Source organism: Phyllobates terribilis, unplaced genomic scaffold (genome assembly GCF_046119375.1).
Source record: "Phyllobates terribilis strain yellow unplaced genomic scaffold, ASM4611937v1 Scaffold_5__5_contigs__length_657084704, whole genome shotgun sequence".
NCBI lineage: Eukaryota > Metazoa > Chordata > Amphibia > Anura > Dendrobatidae > Phyllobates > Phyllobates terribilis.
In genome coordinates, this window is record NW_027362765.1 from 105,256,000 (window position 1) to 105,272,410 (window position 16,411).

Here is a 16,411-nt window from a genome sequence, read left to right on the forward strand (position 1 = left end):
GGTCAGAACCCCCCTTACAGTCCTTTTCTCCTCAGCTGTCCAAGACTTTACCTGCCGCTGGGCCGCACCAGTTAACTGCCCTATCCGTATGCTTACTTTCTGTTCTTCTGTCAGGGGATAAACTTTGAACAGGCTATACAGCCTTTCTTTAAAGCGAGGGGCGAGGACCTTGCGTCGCTTGGTGATGACATCGGCGTCCGCTGGATCTCCTTCCAGGACCTTGCGCAGCGTCTCAGCGTAGGGCGGGGCTTCAGGTCTCGCGCGTTTTTGACGTCCACGCCCCTCTTCTTCCCGCGTGGCGTCCCGAAGATGGCGCCCGATGGCGGGAAACTGCTCCGATTGGCGGGAAATGGCCCCGAATGGCGGAAAACTTCACTCAGGTGAGTATAAAGTCTTTTCAGGCACGCAATAGTCGTTTGTGGCAGGTTGGTCACAATCCTGCCGACTACGCCAAAGCTGACTCACCCCCTGGGCTGTGGGGTACCCGGAACCGGGCTTCTGTGCGATGCTGGGAGTAGTAGTGGCAACCCGATCCCGTGGCTCAGGGTGGTCAGACCAAATGGTGGCAGTCTATTGATCAGTGTTTTGAATGTCCGACTACGCCACCCGTGGATTGCGGTCAGGGATAACGGCCGCTGCAAGGCAGACCGCTGAGGCTGGTGTTGGTGTGCAGCACAGGGGTAGGATAACTCCCCACGGGAAGAGTGTAGCCTCAGGGCAGTGTAGGTGGATGCTGGGGGTGATAGTGCAGGCCGCAATAGTAAGAGTTCCGAGTCCACTTCAAACAGTCCAGGGTCTTTATTGTAGGTATCATTAATGACCCAACAGTGGTACTGGGTAGGAATGGGCCTGGGTATCTGAGAGTATTCGGGCGAGCCCCACTGGTCAGGGTGAGTGTGTAGGCCTACTGTTCTCTCTATGCTCTTTCTGACTATCCCCCTCTTCGTGGTGTAATAGCCCATGTCCCTGAGCTGGCCGTGTACTTCTCGCCCGTATGGCTTGCAACTTGGGTTCCTTTTACCTTTGGCCTCTCTTGGCCTTGCTGGTCCCTTCTGTTGTGGCGGAGCCTCCGGGCTTCTTAGGCCAAAGGACATGAAACCCCTCGCAGATTGGTTCTCTGCTGCTGGGCTTATAACCCTGACAGCCTCGGACCCCAATGTCTGGTAGATTGGTTCTCTGCCAGGACCGGCTCTCGTCGCCTCTGTCCCTGGCTTGCAGTTTCTCCTCTGCCTCATGGACTCCTCAGCTACAGCTGAACTGTCCCTCCTTCTCTGGGACTAGTCTCAGTCCTGAGCTAGGTCGTCCAGTTCTCTCTAACCCTGCCCCCAGTTCCAGCTTTTATAGGGGCAGCCTGCTCCCCCTACTGGCCTGGGACAGGAGGTGCTGTATGCTAATTGTCCCTAACCAGGGAACCTCCCTCCTGCTCTCAGACACAGCCTTTATTATTTGTGGCATCCAGGCCTGGGGTGACACACATGCATGGCTTATAAGTCTCCTCACTCTGACACGCCAGGCCTGGCTTGTCACTCTCCACAAGGAGAAACGTTACCCCCTTAGATCAATTTCTCCTAAAATAAAGGCCCCGATTCATCAAATAGAAAAATCGTTGTGATCCAGCACAGTAGAAAGGACAATGATGTATAAACAAACTAAACATTTATTGAACAAAACATCTTCATTAAAAAATGGATAAAAGAATGCAAGGGGAAAATAAGCATGTGTGACAGTCTTACGCTTTGCTGACTGCTAAGTGTCCTTAGTCATGCTGATGGAAATTTTCACAATTGATGAATCAGCCAAAATCATCTAGAATCGCTAAACTCCACCCAAAATGGGGAATCAAAAAAGCACAAAAAACAATCAAGCACATATAAAATAGACTTAAAACAGGTGAAAACAGAATAATGAATAGGGTGCAAACAAAAATCATCATTATTACATTTGTGCTTTTTTGTTTGGTAACTTTCTGCAAATCAAAAATAGGTTAAAAACGTCAAAAACCAATCAGTGGTGTGGGCGGAGTTATACAGAGCTCAGCATTCTGAGCTCTGCTAGATCTGCTGCAGTGAAAATGGGGATTTTTATCATAACTGCTGCATCCAGTAAACTAAGTGATACATCGCTGGAATCAGGCTCTCTGCCCCTACATCATGCTGCTCTCAGATGGGGTAGCGAAAACCTGCTGACAGATTCCCTTTAATCTGTGTAGGTGAGCTCCCCCAAGTGGTGGCTGCAGAAACAAAGAATTTTATAATTTAACCAAATGCCGCAGAAATCCAATGAAATGTAGTTGCTCAATTTGCCCAATCTTATAAAAATAATTACAATTAATTAATTTTTACAAAACGACCTATTTAATAAATCATAAAAATTATATGCGCTCCGTGTCTACCATCCAGAATATTGATATAAACACATACAATCCTGATAATCTGTACAAGATCCTCCAGATTCATAAAAATCAATGATGCATCATTTTTAATTTTTCTTTTTGTCAAGGACATTGGTAAAAAAAAAAGTAATTTTATGGTCAATCCGGGAATTTAGGGACATAACAAACCTGTACAGTTTAGCTTCTGTGTGTGTTGACGATTTACTCGTATGGTTTCAGGATCAATGTTTGTTCCTTCCCAGTTTTATATTGTAATATATGGATGGAGCATCTTGTGAGGTCGCAGGTTTATGTAAAGCGTCCTGGAATTAAGACCGTTCTCCTGTTTTTTTTTAAACATTCAGAACATTTACATTGATGTGGAAATCTCATTGTCACTGACATTCCCAGCATGTCACAGCTGAGATCAGAGGCCCCTGTATGGATAGTCATTGCCTCTACAACCCCTATGATCCCCAGCATCAGGGCATCACTATTGCCTCCAAATCTGGCCATAGTTGTTTTTCTGCCTAATTTTGAGATTATAATTCCATCACTTCTTCTGTGTTTCTGGGGAGATGTGTCATTCAAGAGCATAGGAAATTAGGTTGACAGCCCCCGTGAAGGAGTTAATAACTAATTTGGGGGTCACTGATCTTTTAGAAGAGCAGGCAGATAATCCTCATGTCCAGCTGGATTATTCCTCCCAGTGAAACCAGAGGTTAACTCATTGTTGGGACAGGGAGGATGTGGGAGCGCTCTATAGTCGGAGCTGTATTTTGCCTCCTGTAGGTTTAGTGAGACGGCGTCTGACATATTGAGGTTACATCACGCTGCGCTCTGCTCATTTGGCTTTCCATTACATTGTCACAACGTCTGACTGAATACAATGCACGGTTTTATTGCTGCAGCGCACGGCTATAGATGTGACATGAGAAGTATTTTATTTCTTGCCTGCAATATGCCCTATAATCTCATCTCTGGACAGCAATACTAGATCTTGTGAATGGGACAAGTTGGAAGTTATAAATCCTGTTCCCATTTTCCATAGATAAGCAGCAGCGAGTGGCAGCCACTTCTCTCCTTCCATAGAAATAACAAACATTCTGTTAATAAGGTCGCTAAAATTCAAGATTTCCACAAGAATATTTGTAGTCCATAATATTAGCTTGGAGAACTGATGATGATTTTCTTATTTTCTTATGTAATCAGCTGTGACTCAGTTGTGCTGCCAGAAGATGACATCGTGATGATTATGCATACATTTCTGCTCTTTTACTACCACAGTGGGTCAGTATTGGGCTCTTTTCTTTTTAGTATTTTTATTAATGACCTTGTTGAGGGCAATATATGTAGAAGCTCTGCAAGGTAATCAACACAGAGGAGGATAATTTAATATTACAGAGGGGTTTATGTAAACTGGGAATTTTGGCCAAGGAATTGAAACTTTAAGTTTATGTAGATAAATGTAAGGCCTGAGAAAACAAAATGTACAATTATGTACTAAATAGTAAAATATTTGTTAAAACGGTCACTGAAAAAAAACGTGGGTGTATGGCTGGACAGCAAACTCAACTTTAGTGACCAATGCAAGGAAGCTGCTGCCAAGTCAAACACAATAATGGGATGCATTAAAGAGTTATACTCCAGTTATATCGTGAGCAGCACAGTTTTCCAGTCTCTTTCACTTCTTGGTTATGGGCAATGTGGGCTCTCCCCCTTCACTGACAGCTCTGGTGAGTAGCAGAGCTGTAGTATTAGTAGGAGTATAAAGCTCAGCACACATTCTGCTATTAGTGAAAAATATAATAGTACAAGTTATGGCTGCTAGATTCGGTGACGGGACGTTGATCCAGGGAATCAGTCTGATTGCTGTAGGGAAGGAATTTACTCCTAATATGAGGCAATTAGCATTTGCCTCATGGGGTTTTTACCTTCTTGTTGATCAACAGGTTAGGTTACAGGTAGAACTCGATGGACTTGTCTTCCTTTCAATCTTAAGACTATGAAACTACTAAGAAGACAACAGGAAATCATCGCTGCTCATATATGAGACTGGTGTTTATCTGCATTTTCTGTGTAGGTGAATGAAATATTTTGCCCTCTGTTATCAGCCATTTTTGGCTAAGCAGAAGATAAAAAAAAGTGTTCTTACTTAAACACCCACTGATTTTTCTTATACAATGGAGGTTCAGCTCCTTCGGATTTATAAGCTTCGGCCTCAGTTGTTATCATTTGTGTCTAACTCTCGTCTTCCTACAGATGGGAAATGGATCCATCGTATCAGAATTTCATTCCTCGGTATCAAAAACCAGCGACGTCATCCTGGGAGTTGTGTACTCATTGTTCGGTAAAGTATTTTCTGCACACTCTTTAGTACTTCTACGTTATTCTTTTAGGCACTGGTAGTGGCGAAAGCAATTTTACTGCAGTTTCATTCCCAGATGATTTTTGACATATTAGAATGTAAAAAGTAACAAATAAAAATATGGCCAAATTCCTGTGCAAGTGGAACATTACTTGTAAGCAGGGCCGGACTGGCCATCTGGCAAATGCCAGAAGGGCCTGTCTGGTCGTGGGCCGCCTTGTCTGCTACATTTTTATCAGAATCTGCATCCTCAAGACGCCCATACTGTTAACAGTTGTGACGGAGCATAAAGTCGCTGGCTCCATCACTTACCCCAGCAGGCTGCGGGCATCCCTTCTGTATGCGACCTTCCGTAGGCCAGCACCAAGCAGGGTACGTCGGCGGTGCAATAACGTCACTGCATCGCGTAACTAGCATCCACTGCGAGAATGGATAGAAGAGGCGACAGAGGCTGCAGAGGATGAGGTGTCTGGATTAGGTGAGTATAGGGAATTTTTTTATTTTTAGGAGACTGTGGGGGACCATCACACTATATTTGGTGCTGTGAGGTGGACCACCATACTATATAGTGTACTATTCGGGGGAACATCATAGGGGGCTGTTGGGGGTACCATCATACTATATAGGGGCTGTGAGGGGTATCATCATAATATATAAGGAGCTGTGGGGTTTTACCATCATACTATATGGAGGGAATGTTGGAGGAACCATCATACTATATAGGGGTCCGTGAGGTGGACCATCATACTACAGAGGGGGCTGTGATGTGGACCATCATACTATCTGGGGGTTATGAGGTGAAACATCATAATATATGGGAGGCTGTTGTGGGTTCTTTCATACTATATAGGGGTTGTGAGGTGTACCATCATAATATATATAAGGAGCTGTGAGGTGTACCATCATACTATATAGGGGTGTTGAGGGGAACATAATACTATATAGGGGGCTGTTGGTGGGACTATCATATTATATAGGGGGCTATCATACTATATAGGGCCTGTGGGAGGACCGTCATACAATATAGGGGCTATGGGGATCTTCATAGTATATGGGGGATCATATTACGGTGTATTGTGGTTGTGGTGGACATCGTATTGTATGGGATGGCTGTGGTGGACATTATACTGTGTGGAGGTCTATGGGGTATATTATACTATGTTGGCGGCTGTGGTGACCATCATACTGTATGGTATGGGGGGGGACATCAAACTGTATGGGGGCTGTGGGGTCCTCATACTGTACGGGGGGCTTTGGTAGACATCACACTTTAAATAGGGGCCTGTGGTGGACATCATACTGTGTGGGGGTGGGGGTCTGTAGTTCCTCTCCTACTGTATATTGGGGGCTGCGGTGGATGACATATTGTATGGGAGGCTGTGGTGACAATCTTATTGTGCAGGGTGCTGTGGAACATCATACTTTGTGTAAGGTTTGTGGGGCAACCATGGTATGTGGGTGCATAATACTCTACGCGAGTCATGAAACGGGGATCATAGTGTGTGAGATCACTTAGACAGTTATTTTGCCCCTACTGAAGCCCCTAAGTGCTGCAATACATATCCTTCTACATTTCTTAAAATGTTGGGAGATATGCTCTTTGACTGCGGCGTGATAGGACTTTTTCTATGGGGCGCCTGTTAATTCTATATTCCCCCCCTGCTCAGGAGCATTATTACAATAAAGAGGCACTAGGGGTCGTTGTTACGAGGAGGCCCAATGGGAGGATTGTTATCATTTTAGGGGAAACTAGGAGTCATTATTATTAATATAAGAAAGCACAGGGGAAATGTTTATTATTATAAGGAGTTACAGGGTCATTATTATAAGAAGTCAAGGGGGAGCATTATTAAAGGCGGCACAGGGGAATTCTTATAAGGTGTCACAAGGTGTCGTTTTTGTAGAGGTGGCAGAAAGTGAGGAGGATCCTGGAAAATCATTAAAGTGAAGATGTCTGTGTGTTACATTTTGTAGGGACGAGTTATGGATGGAATTAGAGGTCAGGGTGGTCTCGACCGAATGCAAAGGAAAAGGGAAAAAGAATGACAACAATCAGCGAGAACGTCACTGGTGAGAACCGGCACAATATACCACTGCGGAGCACTGGTGTTTACTTGATATTACCATTATATGGTCACTGTATGGTGGTGATATCAGTCTTCGTACAGTGTATTTAGTTAACCACTTCGCGCCAGAGCCTGTTTTTGCCTTCGTGACCGGGCCAATTTTTTCAATTCTGACCACTGCCAGTTTATGAAGTAATTACTCTGGAATGCTTCAACGTATTCCCCTGATTCTGAGATTGTTTTTTCGTGACATATTGTACTTCATGATAGTGCTAAAATTTCTTCGATATCACTTGCGTTTATTTGTGAAAAAATCGGAAATTTGGCGAAAATTTTGAAAATTTTGCAATTTTCAAACTTTGAATTTTCATGCCCTTAAATCAGAGAGATATGTCACACAAAATAGTTAATAAATAACATTTCCCACATGTCTACTTTACATCAGCACAATTTTGGAACCCAAATTTTTTTTTGTTAGGGAGCTATAAGGGTTAAAAGTTGACCAGCGATTTCTCATTTTTCCAACAAAATTTACAAAAACATTTTTTTAGGGACCACATCATATTTGAAGTCACTTTGAGGGGTCTTTATGACAGAAAATACCAAAAAGTAACACCATTCTAAAAACTGCACCCCTCAAGGTGCTCAAAACCACATTCAAGAACTTTATTAACCCTTCAGGTGCTTCACAGGAATTTTTGGAATGTGGAAGAAAAAAATTAACATTTAACTTTTTTCACAAAAATGTTACTTTAGACCCAATTTTTTTATTTTCACAGGGGTAACATGAAAAAATGGACCCCAAATTTTTTTGTGCAATTTCTCTTGAGCGTGCTGATACCCCATATGTGAGGGAAAACCACTGTTTGGGCGCACGGCAGGGTTCGGAAGGGAAGGAGCATCATTAGACTTTTTGAATGTAAAATTTGTCTGAATAATTAGCGGACGCCATGTTGCGTTTGGAGAGCTCCTGATGTGCCTTAACAGTGGAAACCCCCCACAAGTGACACCATTTTGGAAACTAGACCCCCTAGGGAACATATCTAGATGTGTGGTGAGCACCTTGAACCCCAAGGTGCTTCACAGAAGTTTATAATATTGAGCTGTAAAAATAAAATTTTCACATTTTTCCCACAAAACCGTTTTTCATCCCTTAATTTTGCATTATCATAAGGGTAATAGGATAAATTGCACCATGAAATTTGTTATGCAATTTCTCCTGAACACGCTGATACCCCATATGTGGAGGCAAATTACTGTTTGGGCACATGGCAGGGTTTGAAAGGGAAGGAGCGCCATTTGACTTTTTGAATGTAAAATTTGTTTGAATAATTAGCGGACGCCATGTCACATTTGGGGAGCCCCTAATGTGCCTAAACAGTGGAAACCCCCCACAAGTGCCACCATTTTGGAAACTAGACCCCTTAGGGAACTTATCTAGATGTGTGGTGAGCACCTTGCACCCCCAGCTGCTTCACAGAAGTTTATAATATTGAGCCGTAAAAATAAAATTTTCACATTTTTCCCTCAAAAAATGTTTTTCATTCCCTAATTTTGTATTATCATAAGGGTAACAGGATAAATTGCACCATGAAATTTGTTGTGCAATTTCTCCTGAACACGCCAATACCCCATATGTGGAGGCAAATTACTGTTTGGGCACATGGCAGGGTTTGAAAGGGAAGGAGCGCCATTTGACTTTTTGAATGTAAAATTTGTTTGAATAATTAGCGGACGCCATGTCACATTTGGGGAGCCCCTAATGTGCCTAAACAGCGGAAACCCCCCACAAGTGCCACCATTTTGGAAACTAGACCCCTTAGGGAACTTATCTAGATGTGTGGTGAGCACCTTGCACCCCCAGCTGCTTCACAGAAGTTTATAATATTGAGCCGTAAAAATAAAATTTTCACATTTTTCCCTCAAAAAATGTTTTTCATTCCCTAATTTTGTATTATCATAAGGGTAACAGGATAAATTGCACCATGAAATTTGTTGTGCAATTTCTCCTGAACACGCCGATACCCCATATGTGGAGGCAAATTACTGTTTGGGCACATGGCAGGGTTTGAAAGGGAAGGAGCGCCATTTGACTTTTTGAATGTAAAATTTGTTTGAATAATTAGCGGACGCCATGTTGCGTTTGGGGAGCCCCTAATGTGCCTAAACAGTGGAAACCCCCCACAAGTGCCACCATTTTGGAAACTATACCCCTTAGGGAACTTATCTAGATGTGTGGTGAGCACCTTGCACCCCCAGCTGCTTCACAGAAGTTTATAATATTGAGCCGTAAAAATAAAATTTTCACATTTTTCCCATAAAAAATGTTTTTCATTCCCTAATTTTGCATTACCATAAGGGTAACAGGATAAATTGCACCATGAAATTTGTTGTACAATTTCTCCTGAGTACGCCGATACCCCATATGTGGGGGAAAACCACTGCTTTGGTGTACGGCAGGGTTCGGAAGAGAAAGAAGCGCTATGTTGGCTGGGATAGGCAGCAGACACCATGTCACATTTGAAGAGTCGCTGACATGCCAAAACAGCAGAAACCCCCACAAGTGACCCCATTTTGTAAACTACACCTCTCAAGGAATTCATCTAGGGAAGTAGTGAGCATTTTTTAATTTTTAAATTTATACCATTGGGCAGTGAAAAAAGCATAATTATATTTTTACCACAAAAAAATATTTTACCCTCAGATTTTACATTTTCACACAGGGCAATGGGTAAAAATGGTGCCGAAATGTGTCACACAATTTCTTCTAAAAGTGGCAATACCCCATATGTGGCTGTATCGTACCGCTTAGCCATACGGCGAGATTTGAGGGGGAAGGAGCGCTATTTGACAATTGGAGAACAAATTATTGTAGAATAGGTATTTGGATTTGGGAGCACAAAATTTTCTGAATTTCTTTTGGGGGGCAAGGACCATTTTGCTTTTCCAGAGCCTTTCTGCTACCAGTAACTTGGAAGTCCCTTATATTTTTAACAGATGATGGACCTGAGTGGGGACTAGCTTTTTTTGAGGACTGAGTTGAAGCTTTTATTGGGAACATTTTACGTAACATTTATCCGGCGCTCTAGGCTGAGCACTTACATCGGGGTTTCCATCTAATTTTCCAAGTGATGTAATTCAGATGAAACCCCTGCGGGATCCATTCACTGTAATGAGGCAGCAGAGTTACTCTGGACTCCATCTGGCCTCTGTTTAGCGGTGTCCTTTTTTTCAGAAGTGCACAAAACTGTGGCCAACCGCACTTTTATGCACGCCTAAAACAAATGACACCGTGGGATCCCAGGCTAGACGGCATCCACAGTGGCCTATATCTGCCTCATTACAGGGAATCTTCCATCATGGGTTCTGGCTGAATCACGTATTTCAGAGATTTACACGGAAACTCTGGTGTAAGTGCTCAGCGCAGAGCACAGGATAAATGTGAGCAGAGCCTTACTGGGATCTTTGGGAGACATAATAAACAAATCAGTAGCAGGTGAATAATATTTGTTTTATTTATTTTTTATGCCGTTCCTAGTGTGATATAACTGATTAGATTACTTTATTCTTCGGGTCGGTGCGATTACAGAGATACCAGATTTATATCGGGTTTTTATGACTGACAGCTGTCACACACTAAAATACGCTTTTTTTGCAAAATCTAGTTTTTGCATCACCATATTTTGAGAGCTATAATTTTTCCATATTTCGGCCGATAGAGTCATGTGACGGCTTGTTTTTTGCGGGACGAGTTGAAATTTTTATTGGAACCATTTTTGGGCACGTGACATTTTTTGATCGCCTTCTATTCCGTTTTTTGGGAGGTAAAGTTAACAAAAACAAACACTTCAGGAATTGTTTTTTGAGTTTTTTTTTATGCCGTTCTGCGTGTGGTAAAAGTGATCAGGCAGCGTTATTCTTCGGGTCAGTACGTTTACAGCGATACTACACTTACTGTATTTTTTTTATGTTTTGGCGCTTTTACACAATAAAACAATTTTATAGAAAAAAAAATATTTTTTTTGCATTGCTTTATTCTGAGCGCTATAACTTTTTTATTTTTTGGCTGATGGAGCTGTATGGCGGCTTTTTTTGCGGAACAAGATGACGTTTTCAGTGGTACCATTTTTATTTCTATTCTGCTTTTTGATCACATTTTTTTCCACTTTTTGTTTGGCGATATGATGAAAAAGCATATTTTTTTGCTCCGTTTTTTATTTATTTTTATTACGGTGTGCACAGAAGGAGTTAATTAGTGTGACAGTTTTATAGCTCGGGTTGTTTCGGACGCGGCGATACCAAATATGTGTACTTTTTTTGGTTTTGTAATAATTTACGGATTTATTGGTTTAATATTTTATTTATTTATTTTTATTTATTTTGTGATTTTTTTTTTTTAATAGTTTAAAAACTTTTTTTTTACTTTTTTTTACATTTTTACTTAGTCCCTGTATGGGACATTAATTTTTATTTTTCTGATCACTGATCTCATGTAATGTAATACACATATATTACATTATATGAGATCTTCACTGACTGTTTCAGTCAGAGTCTCCTGTCTGACTTCAGCTACATACAAGCTGAAGCCAGACAGGAAGGACACCATATATGGCAGAGCTGGAGGCGGTCATGTGACCTGCAGCTGCCATAGCAACCCCAGGTCCTCAAACGAAACGGAGGTCTTCGGAGGTAAGTAAGACGACCCCCTCTCTTCCTGCTGTCTCCTATATGCCGCGATCACTATAGATCACAGCATATAGAAGACAGCAAAGGGTTAACATCACTGGGACCTGATCTAATCAGGTCCCGATGATGTACCCTGTCAGAGCTAACGCTCTGCACCGGAATCGCAGTGCTTGCAGGACCCTGGGGGTCCTGAGCACTGCGAGACCACCCACCGTTTTTAAACGTCGGCACTGCACAGAGCCCGGCAAGCGCCGACGTTTATCTACAGTGGGCGGTCGGGAACCGGTTAAAGTAGTTGTCCAAGCTTGAAGTTAAAGTCTGCAGTGACTATGTGACTGCGGACTTCTGAATCCTCACAGAGCTCGCGCGCTGTGAGGATTCTCTGGTGCTGGCACTGGGAGTTTTATTGCAAGTCTTCAATAGCATTGGCTTTTCATATAGGCTAAAGGGACTTTTGGGGCCCCCTAGGCTCTAGGGCCCATGTGCGATTGCAACCCTCGCACCTACTGTAGTTACGCTCCTGATCATGTGACCACAAGTATGCAATTTGCATACATGCAGTCACGTGCTAACTAGACGTGCACGGCCTCGCTCAATACAACTGAAATTAGCAAATTACAATTAGTCGAAATGTGGCCAGAGCTGTAAAAATCACATACTTGCAGTTACATGACAGCCGCTCCCAATGTCGGCATCGGAGAATAGGCTATGAGGATTCAGACGTCTGAAGTTACATAGACTTTAACCTCAGCCCCTTTAACAATTAGTATAGTGGTATTATCAATATTGTATATGCTGGTAATATTTGGTTATGGTTTGTTCGTATTTGCCTGTAATATTGCAATATTATTATTTTGATATTAGAATTATTTAATCTTATATAGAAATATTATTGGTATTATTACAAATATTGGTTTTGTAGTAAAGCTTGATTTCCACTAGGCACAGTAATATTAGTAATATATCCCCATATGGTGCTCGGGGGGGGGGGCAGCATGGGCCTGTGTGATTTGAAATGCCAGGGCTGAACTTCAGTCTCAGTCCATCCCTGCTTGTAAGCATATGGGAACCTTACAGTATGTCCACATGCAGTGTCAAACTGGGGTGCTAAGGGCCCACCAGCAACCACCTCCAGGGCCCCACTTATCAGCTACATGCAAATGTGACATTATCCTCAGTCACAAATTTATATAACAATGAACTGGGTAGATTGTTACATGAATAAGATGCTGCCTCTGTCTGTACATAGTGATTCAGGTACATTGTGCCAAGTACGGCTCATATAAGAGGGTGGTGGCCCACCGGAGGATTCTCCTGCTCTGCTGTGGGTCAGTCCAAGCCTGTGTCACACGTCTTCCGGCACTTGGATTTATATTGGTTGTGTAGGTGAAGGGTACATCCACATGGGTCAAACCTGATGCAAGTTTTCCCAGAGTAGCAAAATCCAAAGTAAATTACAGCATAGGACTGAGACTTCATAAAATCTCATCCACAATGCCGATGCTGAAATACGCAGCAGATTTTCTACTTGGCAAATTCAGTGCATATACACCACATGTGCATGTAATGCAGGTGCCGGAATGCAACGCACAGAGACACAAGGCAAGGACAGTCGGAGATGATTATAAACAATTTATATGTACAGTACAGACCAAAAGTTTGGATACACCTTCTCATTTAAAGATTTTTCTGTATTTTCATGACTATGAAAATTGTACATTCACACTGAAGGCATCAAAACTATGAATTAACACATGTGGAATTATATACTTAACAAAAAAGTGTGAAACAACTGAAAATATGTCTTATATTCTAGGTTCTTCAAAGTAGCCACCTTTTGCTTTGATGACTGCTTTGCACACTCTTGGCATTCTCTTGATGAGCTTCAAGAGGTAGTTTTGATGCCTTCAGTGTGAATGTACAATTTTCAAAGTCATGAAAATACAGAAAAATCTTTAAATGAGAAGGCGTGTCCAAACTTTTGGTCTGTACTATATATATAACAGGTATTCTGAACAAGGGGATAGCAACAAGGGTATTGAACGGTAATTTGAAATATTAGCAAAGTACGAAGTCTCTCAAAGTAATGTGGTGCACCCAGCCAGGGAGTCACCACGTCAGTTCTTTATCTCTGTATATGGCTCTAGCGGGGGTCACCGGTTATTCCCGCTAGGCCGAAAGTCTTTTCTGGACAAAATCAATTAAAGCAAGTTTAGCTTCTTCCGCCCCAACTGTTCCCCTCCCAACCTGAGTACCTAAACCCAACTCGCCCCGTAACCGTGAGTGAACAGTAGAAGTGACGGCCCTGTTCTCGTATGCAGCTCCTCTGCTTTCACTGACGTGACTTTCCTGGCGCAGCCGTCTCCCAACTCCTCTCTTCCTGGCCGTTGGAGGCAGTCTCTCAAGCCGTGGATAGGGGGGTCCAGACCTCGTCTGTCGGCGGGCAACGTCGGGTTCCGCGAACTCACTCAGCACCGCAAGCAGGTTCCGACTCTCCTCAGTAGGCACAGCACTCGGGGCACATCTGTGAGGGATCCGGAGCTCGTCCACCGGCGCCCGACTGTGGCACCTCGCAGGCCTCTGGCTTAGGCCTGCCACGTGGGGCTTCTCAACACGCAGGAAGCACGTCTCGTCCTCTCTGCTGCTTGGCGCCAAAAACCCCTCAGGCTTGGCCCGCTGGCCTCTTGTACCTTGGAACTCCTTCCTGGAAGTCACCTGACTGGGTCCAGCATCTAAATCTGCTCCCCCTTCAACTTCCCTTGTACATCTTGGTTCCGCATGACTGCGCCTGACCAGCAGATGGCAATCTCTCTCTATTTTTGAAGCATCCTGTAAGAATCCTCTTAGAGGCTCTTTTGTCTCCATTACATTCAATCACCCCAAAACAACATGGATCGGGCATTTAGTAAGGTTAAAGGGTACCTTCACACTTGTGGGGTTTTCTTATATGTGACAGGGCATTATACGACCCGGAAACCCTTACCAATAGCTTAAAACACTTGTAAGATTTGCGCTGCCCAGGAATCATGAATCAGGAATCGTGCACAAAGTAGCTTTAATAGAAAGTCTATGAGCCCCTACACCTCTATGTGCTGATTTCTGTGCAGAAGCTATGCTGCAATCTATGGCAAACCAGACGTGTGAATGAGGCTTTAGGGTGATTTTTTTTGTCACAAATTTAAAATTATCACATAAAAAGCACCATAAGCTGTAAGTGTGAATATAACCTAATAACAGCACAATACCTATAATTGGCAGGTTAGAAATGGTCATTTCTGGTCACAGCCGGGAGGTCACAATTATTCTTTGGTGCAAACAAGTCATCACCTACCCAAAGTATATGTGATAACTTGCTGATTGGTTATTGTCCAAGTGGTGGGACTGGTGCTGTTCCGCAGATAGAGGAATTTTTATCCCCGTTGCAAAAGGTCTCGACAGGTTAGATGCCAGACCGCCGCTCCATTCATTCTCTATGGGGTTGCCGGAAAAAGCAGAGTGCAGCATTCAGCAGCCCCATAGGGAATGAATGGAGCGGTGCTCTCATACTTGCACTTTCCATTCTAACAGGGATCGGTGGGAGTCCCAATAGTTGGACCTCAACAACTTATCACCCATCCCTCCTATTTATACTTACATCATCTGTTTTTCCCTCATTCACACCCAAAGCTGCATTCACAATTCTGCTGGTTGCTCCCTGCAAAAGACCAGTTTGGTTCTACATCTTTGCAGACCTTGCCTTGGACCAGTGCCCATGCATTGCTGAATGCTAACAGGGGAGCAGATTTGTGACTGCAGCTTTGGAGGTGAGTGGAGAATAAAGCTTTTTGGGCAGCATTGCTACAGACATATCTTTTTGCTTTGTGTCCATGTGGTCATGGTGCAGGGGGCACCGCTGATTCTTCTGTACCTCCTCCTTTTAGGACTCTTCTCCCTCTCTGGGAACTCCATGCTGTTGCTGGTAGCTTATCGGAAACGCTCAATACTGAAGCCTGCCGAATTCTTCATTGTGAACCTGGCGATCAGCGATTTAGGAATGACAGTGACCCTCTTCCCTCTGGCCATCCCGTCATTGTTCGCTCACAGGTATGTAGAGGTGGGGAGGAGTTCATGCCAGGGCTGCAGCAACCACATATTGGGGAAGAAAAAAAAAAAGATTGGTAATAAGGGGCTCATCCCTTTAAGAATTAAGTGTTTGGATTCCTCACCTGTTGTATGATCTTTGTTAGTAAATAGAAACATTTCTTGTAGACCATACATGTCAAACTCTGGCCCGCAGAGTGGTTTTATTTGGCCCATGACCTCAGAACCACCACCCCTATGTGGGGCCCATTATACTGTATGGAGTACTATGTGGGGCCATTATACTGTATGGAGGACTATGTGGGGCCATTATTCTGTATGGAGGACTATGTGGGGCCATTATTCTGTATGGAGGACTATGTGGGGCCATTATACTGTATGGAGCACTATGTGGGGCCCATCATACTGTATGGAGGACTATGTGGGGCCATTATTCTGTATGGAGGACTATGTGGGGCCCATCATACTGTATGGAGGACTATGTGGGGCCCATTATACTGTATGGAGGACTATGTGGGGCCCATTATTCTGTATGGAGGACTATGTGGGGCCCATTATTCTGTATGGAGGATTATGTGGGGCCCATTATTCTGTATGGAGGACTATGTGGGGCCCATTTTTCTGTATGGATGACTATGTGGGGCCATTATTCTGTATGGAGGACTATGTGGGGCCATTATTCTGTATGGAGGACTATGTGGGGCCATTATTCTGTATGGAGGACTATGTGGGGCCATTATTCTGTATGGAGGACTATGTGGGGCCATTATTCTGTATGGAGGACTATGTGGGGCCATTATTCTGTAGGAAGGACTATGTGGGGCCATTATCCTGTATGGA

The 16,411-nt window shown here is 43.4% G+C and overlaps 1 protein-coding gene across 2 annotated transcripts in view; it reads left to right on the forward strand.

Moving 5' to 3' along the window:
• The window catches only part of LOC141270906 (opsin-5-like), a 99,847-nt gene that overhangs the window by 51,515 nt on the left and 31,921 nt on the right, over positions 1-16,411 (forward strand). For both annotated transcript variants that reach the window (XM_073681004.1, XM_073681003.1), the window contains exons 2-3: positions 4,634-4,721; positions 15,412-15,574. In XM_073681004.1, coding sequence (XP_073537105.1) covers positions 4,634-4,721; positions 15,412-15,574 — 251 coding nt within the window. The remainder of the gene's footprint in view (positions 1-4,633; positions 4,722-15,411; positions 15,575-16,411) is intronic.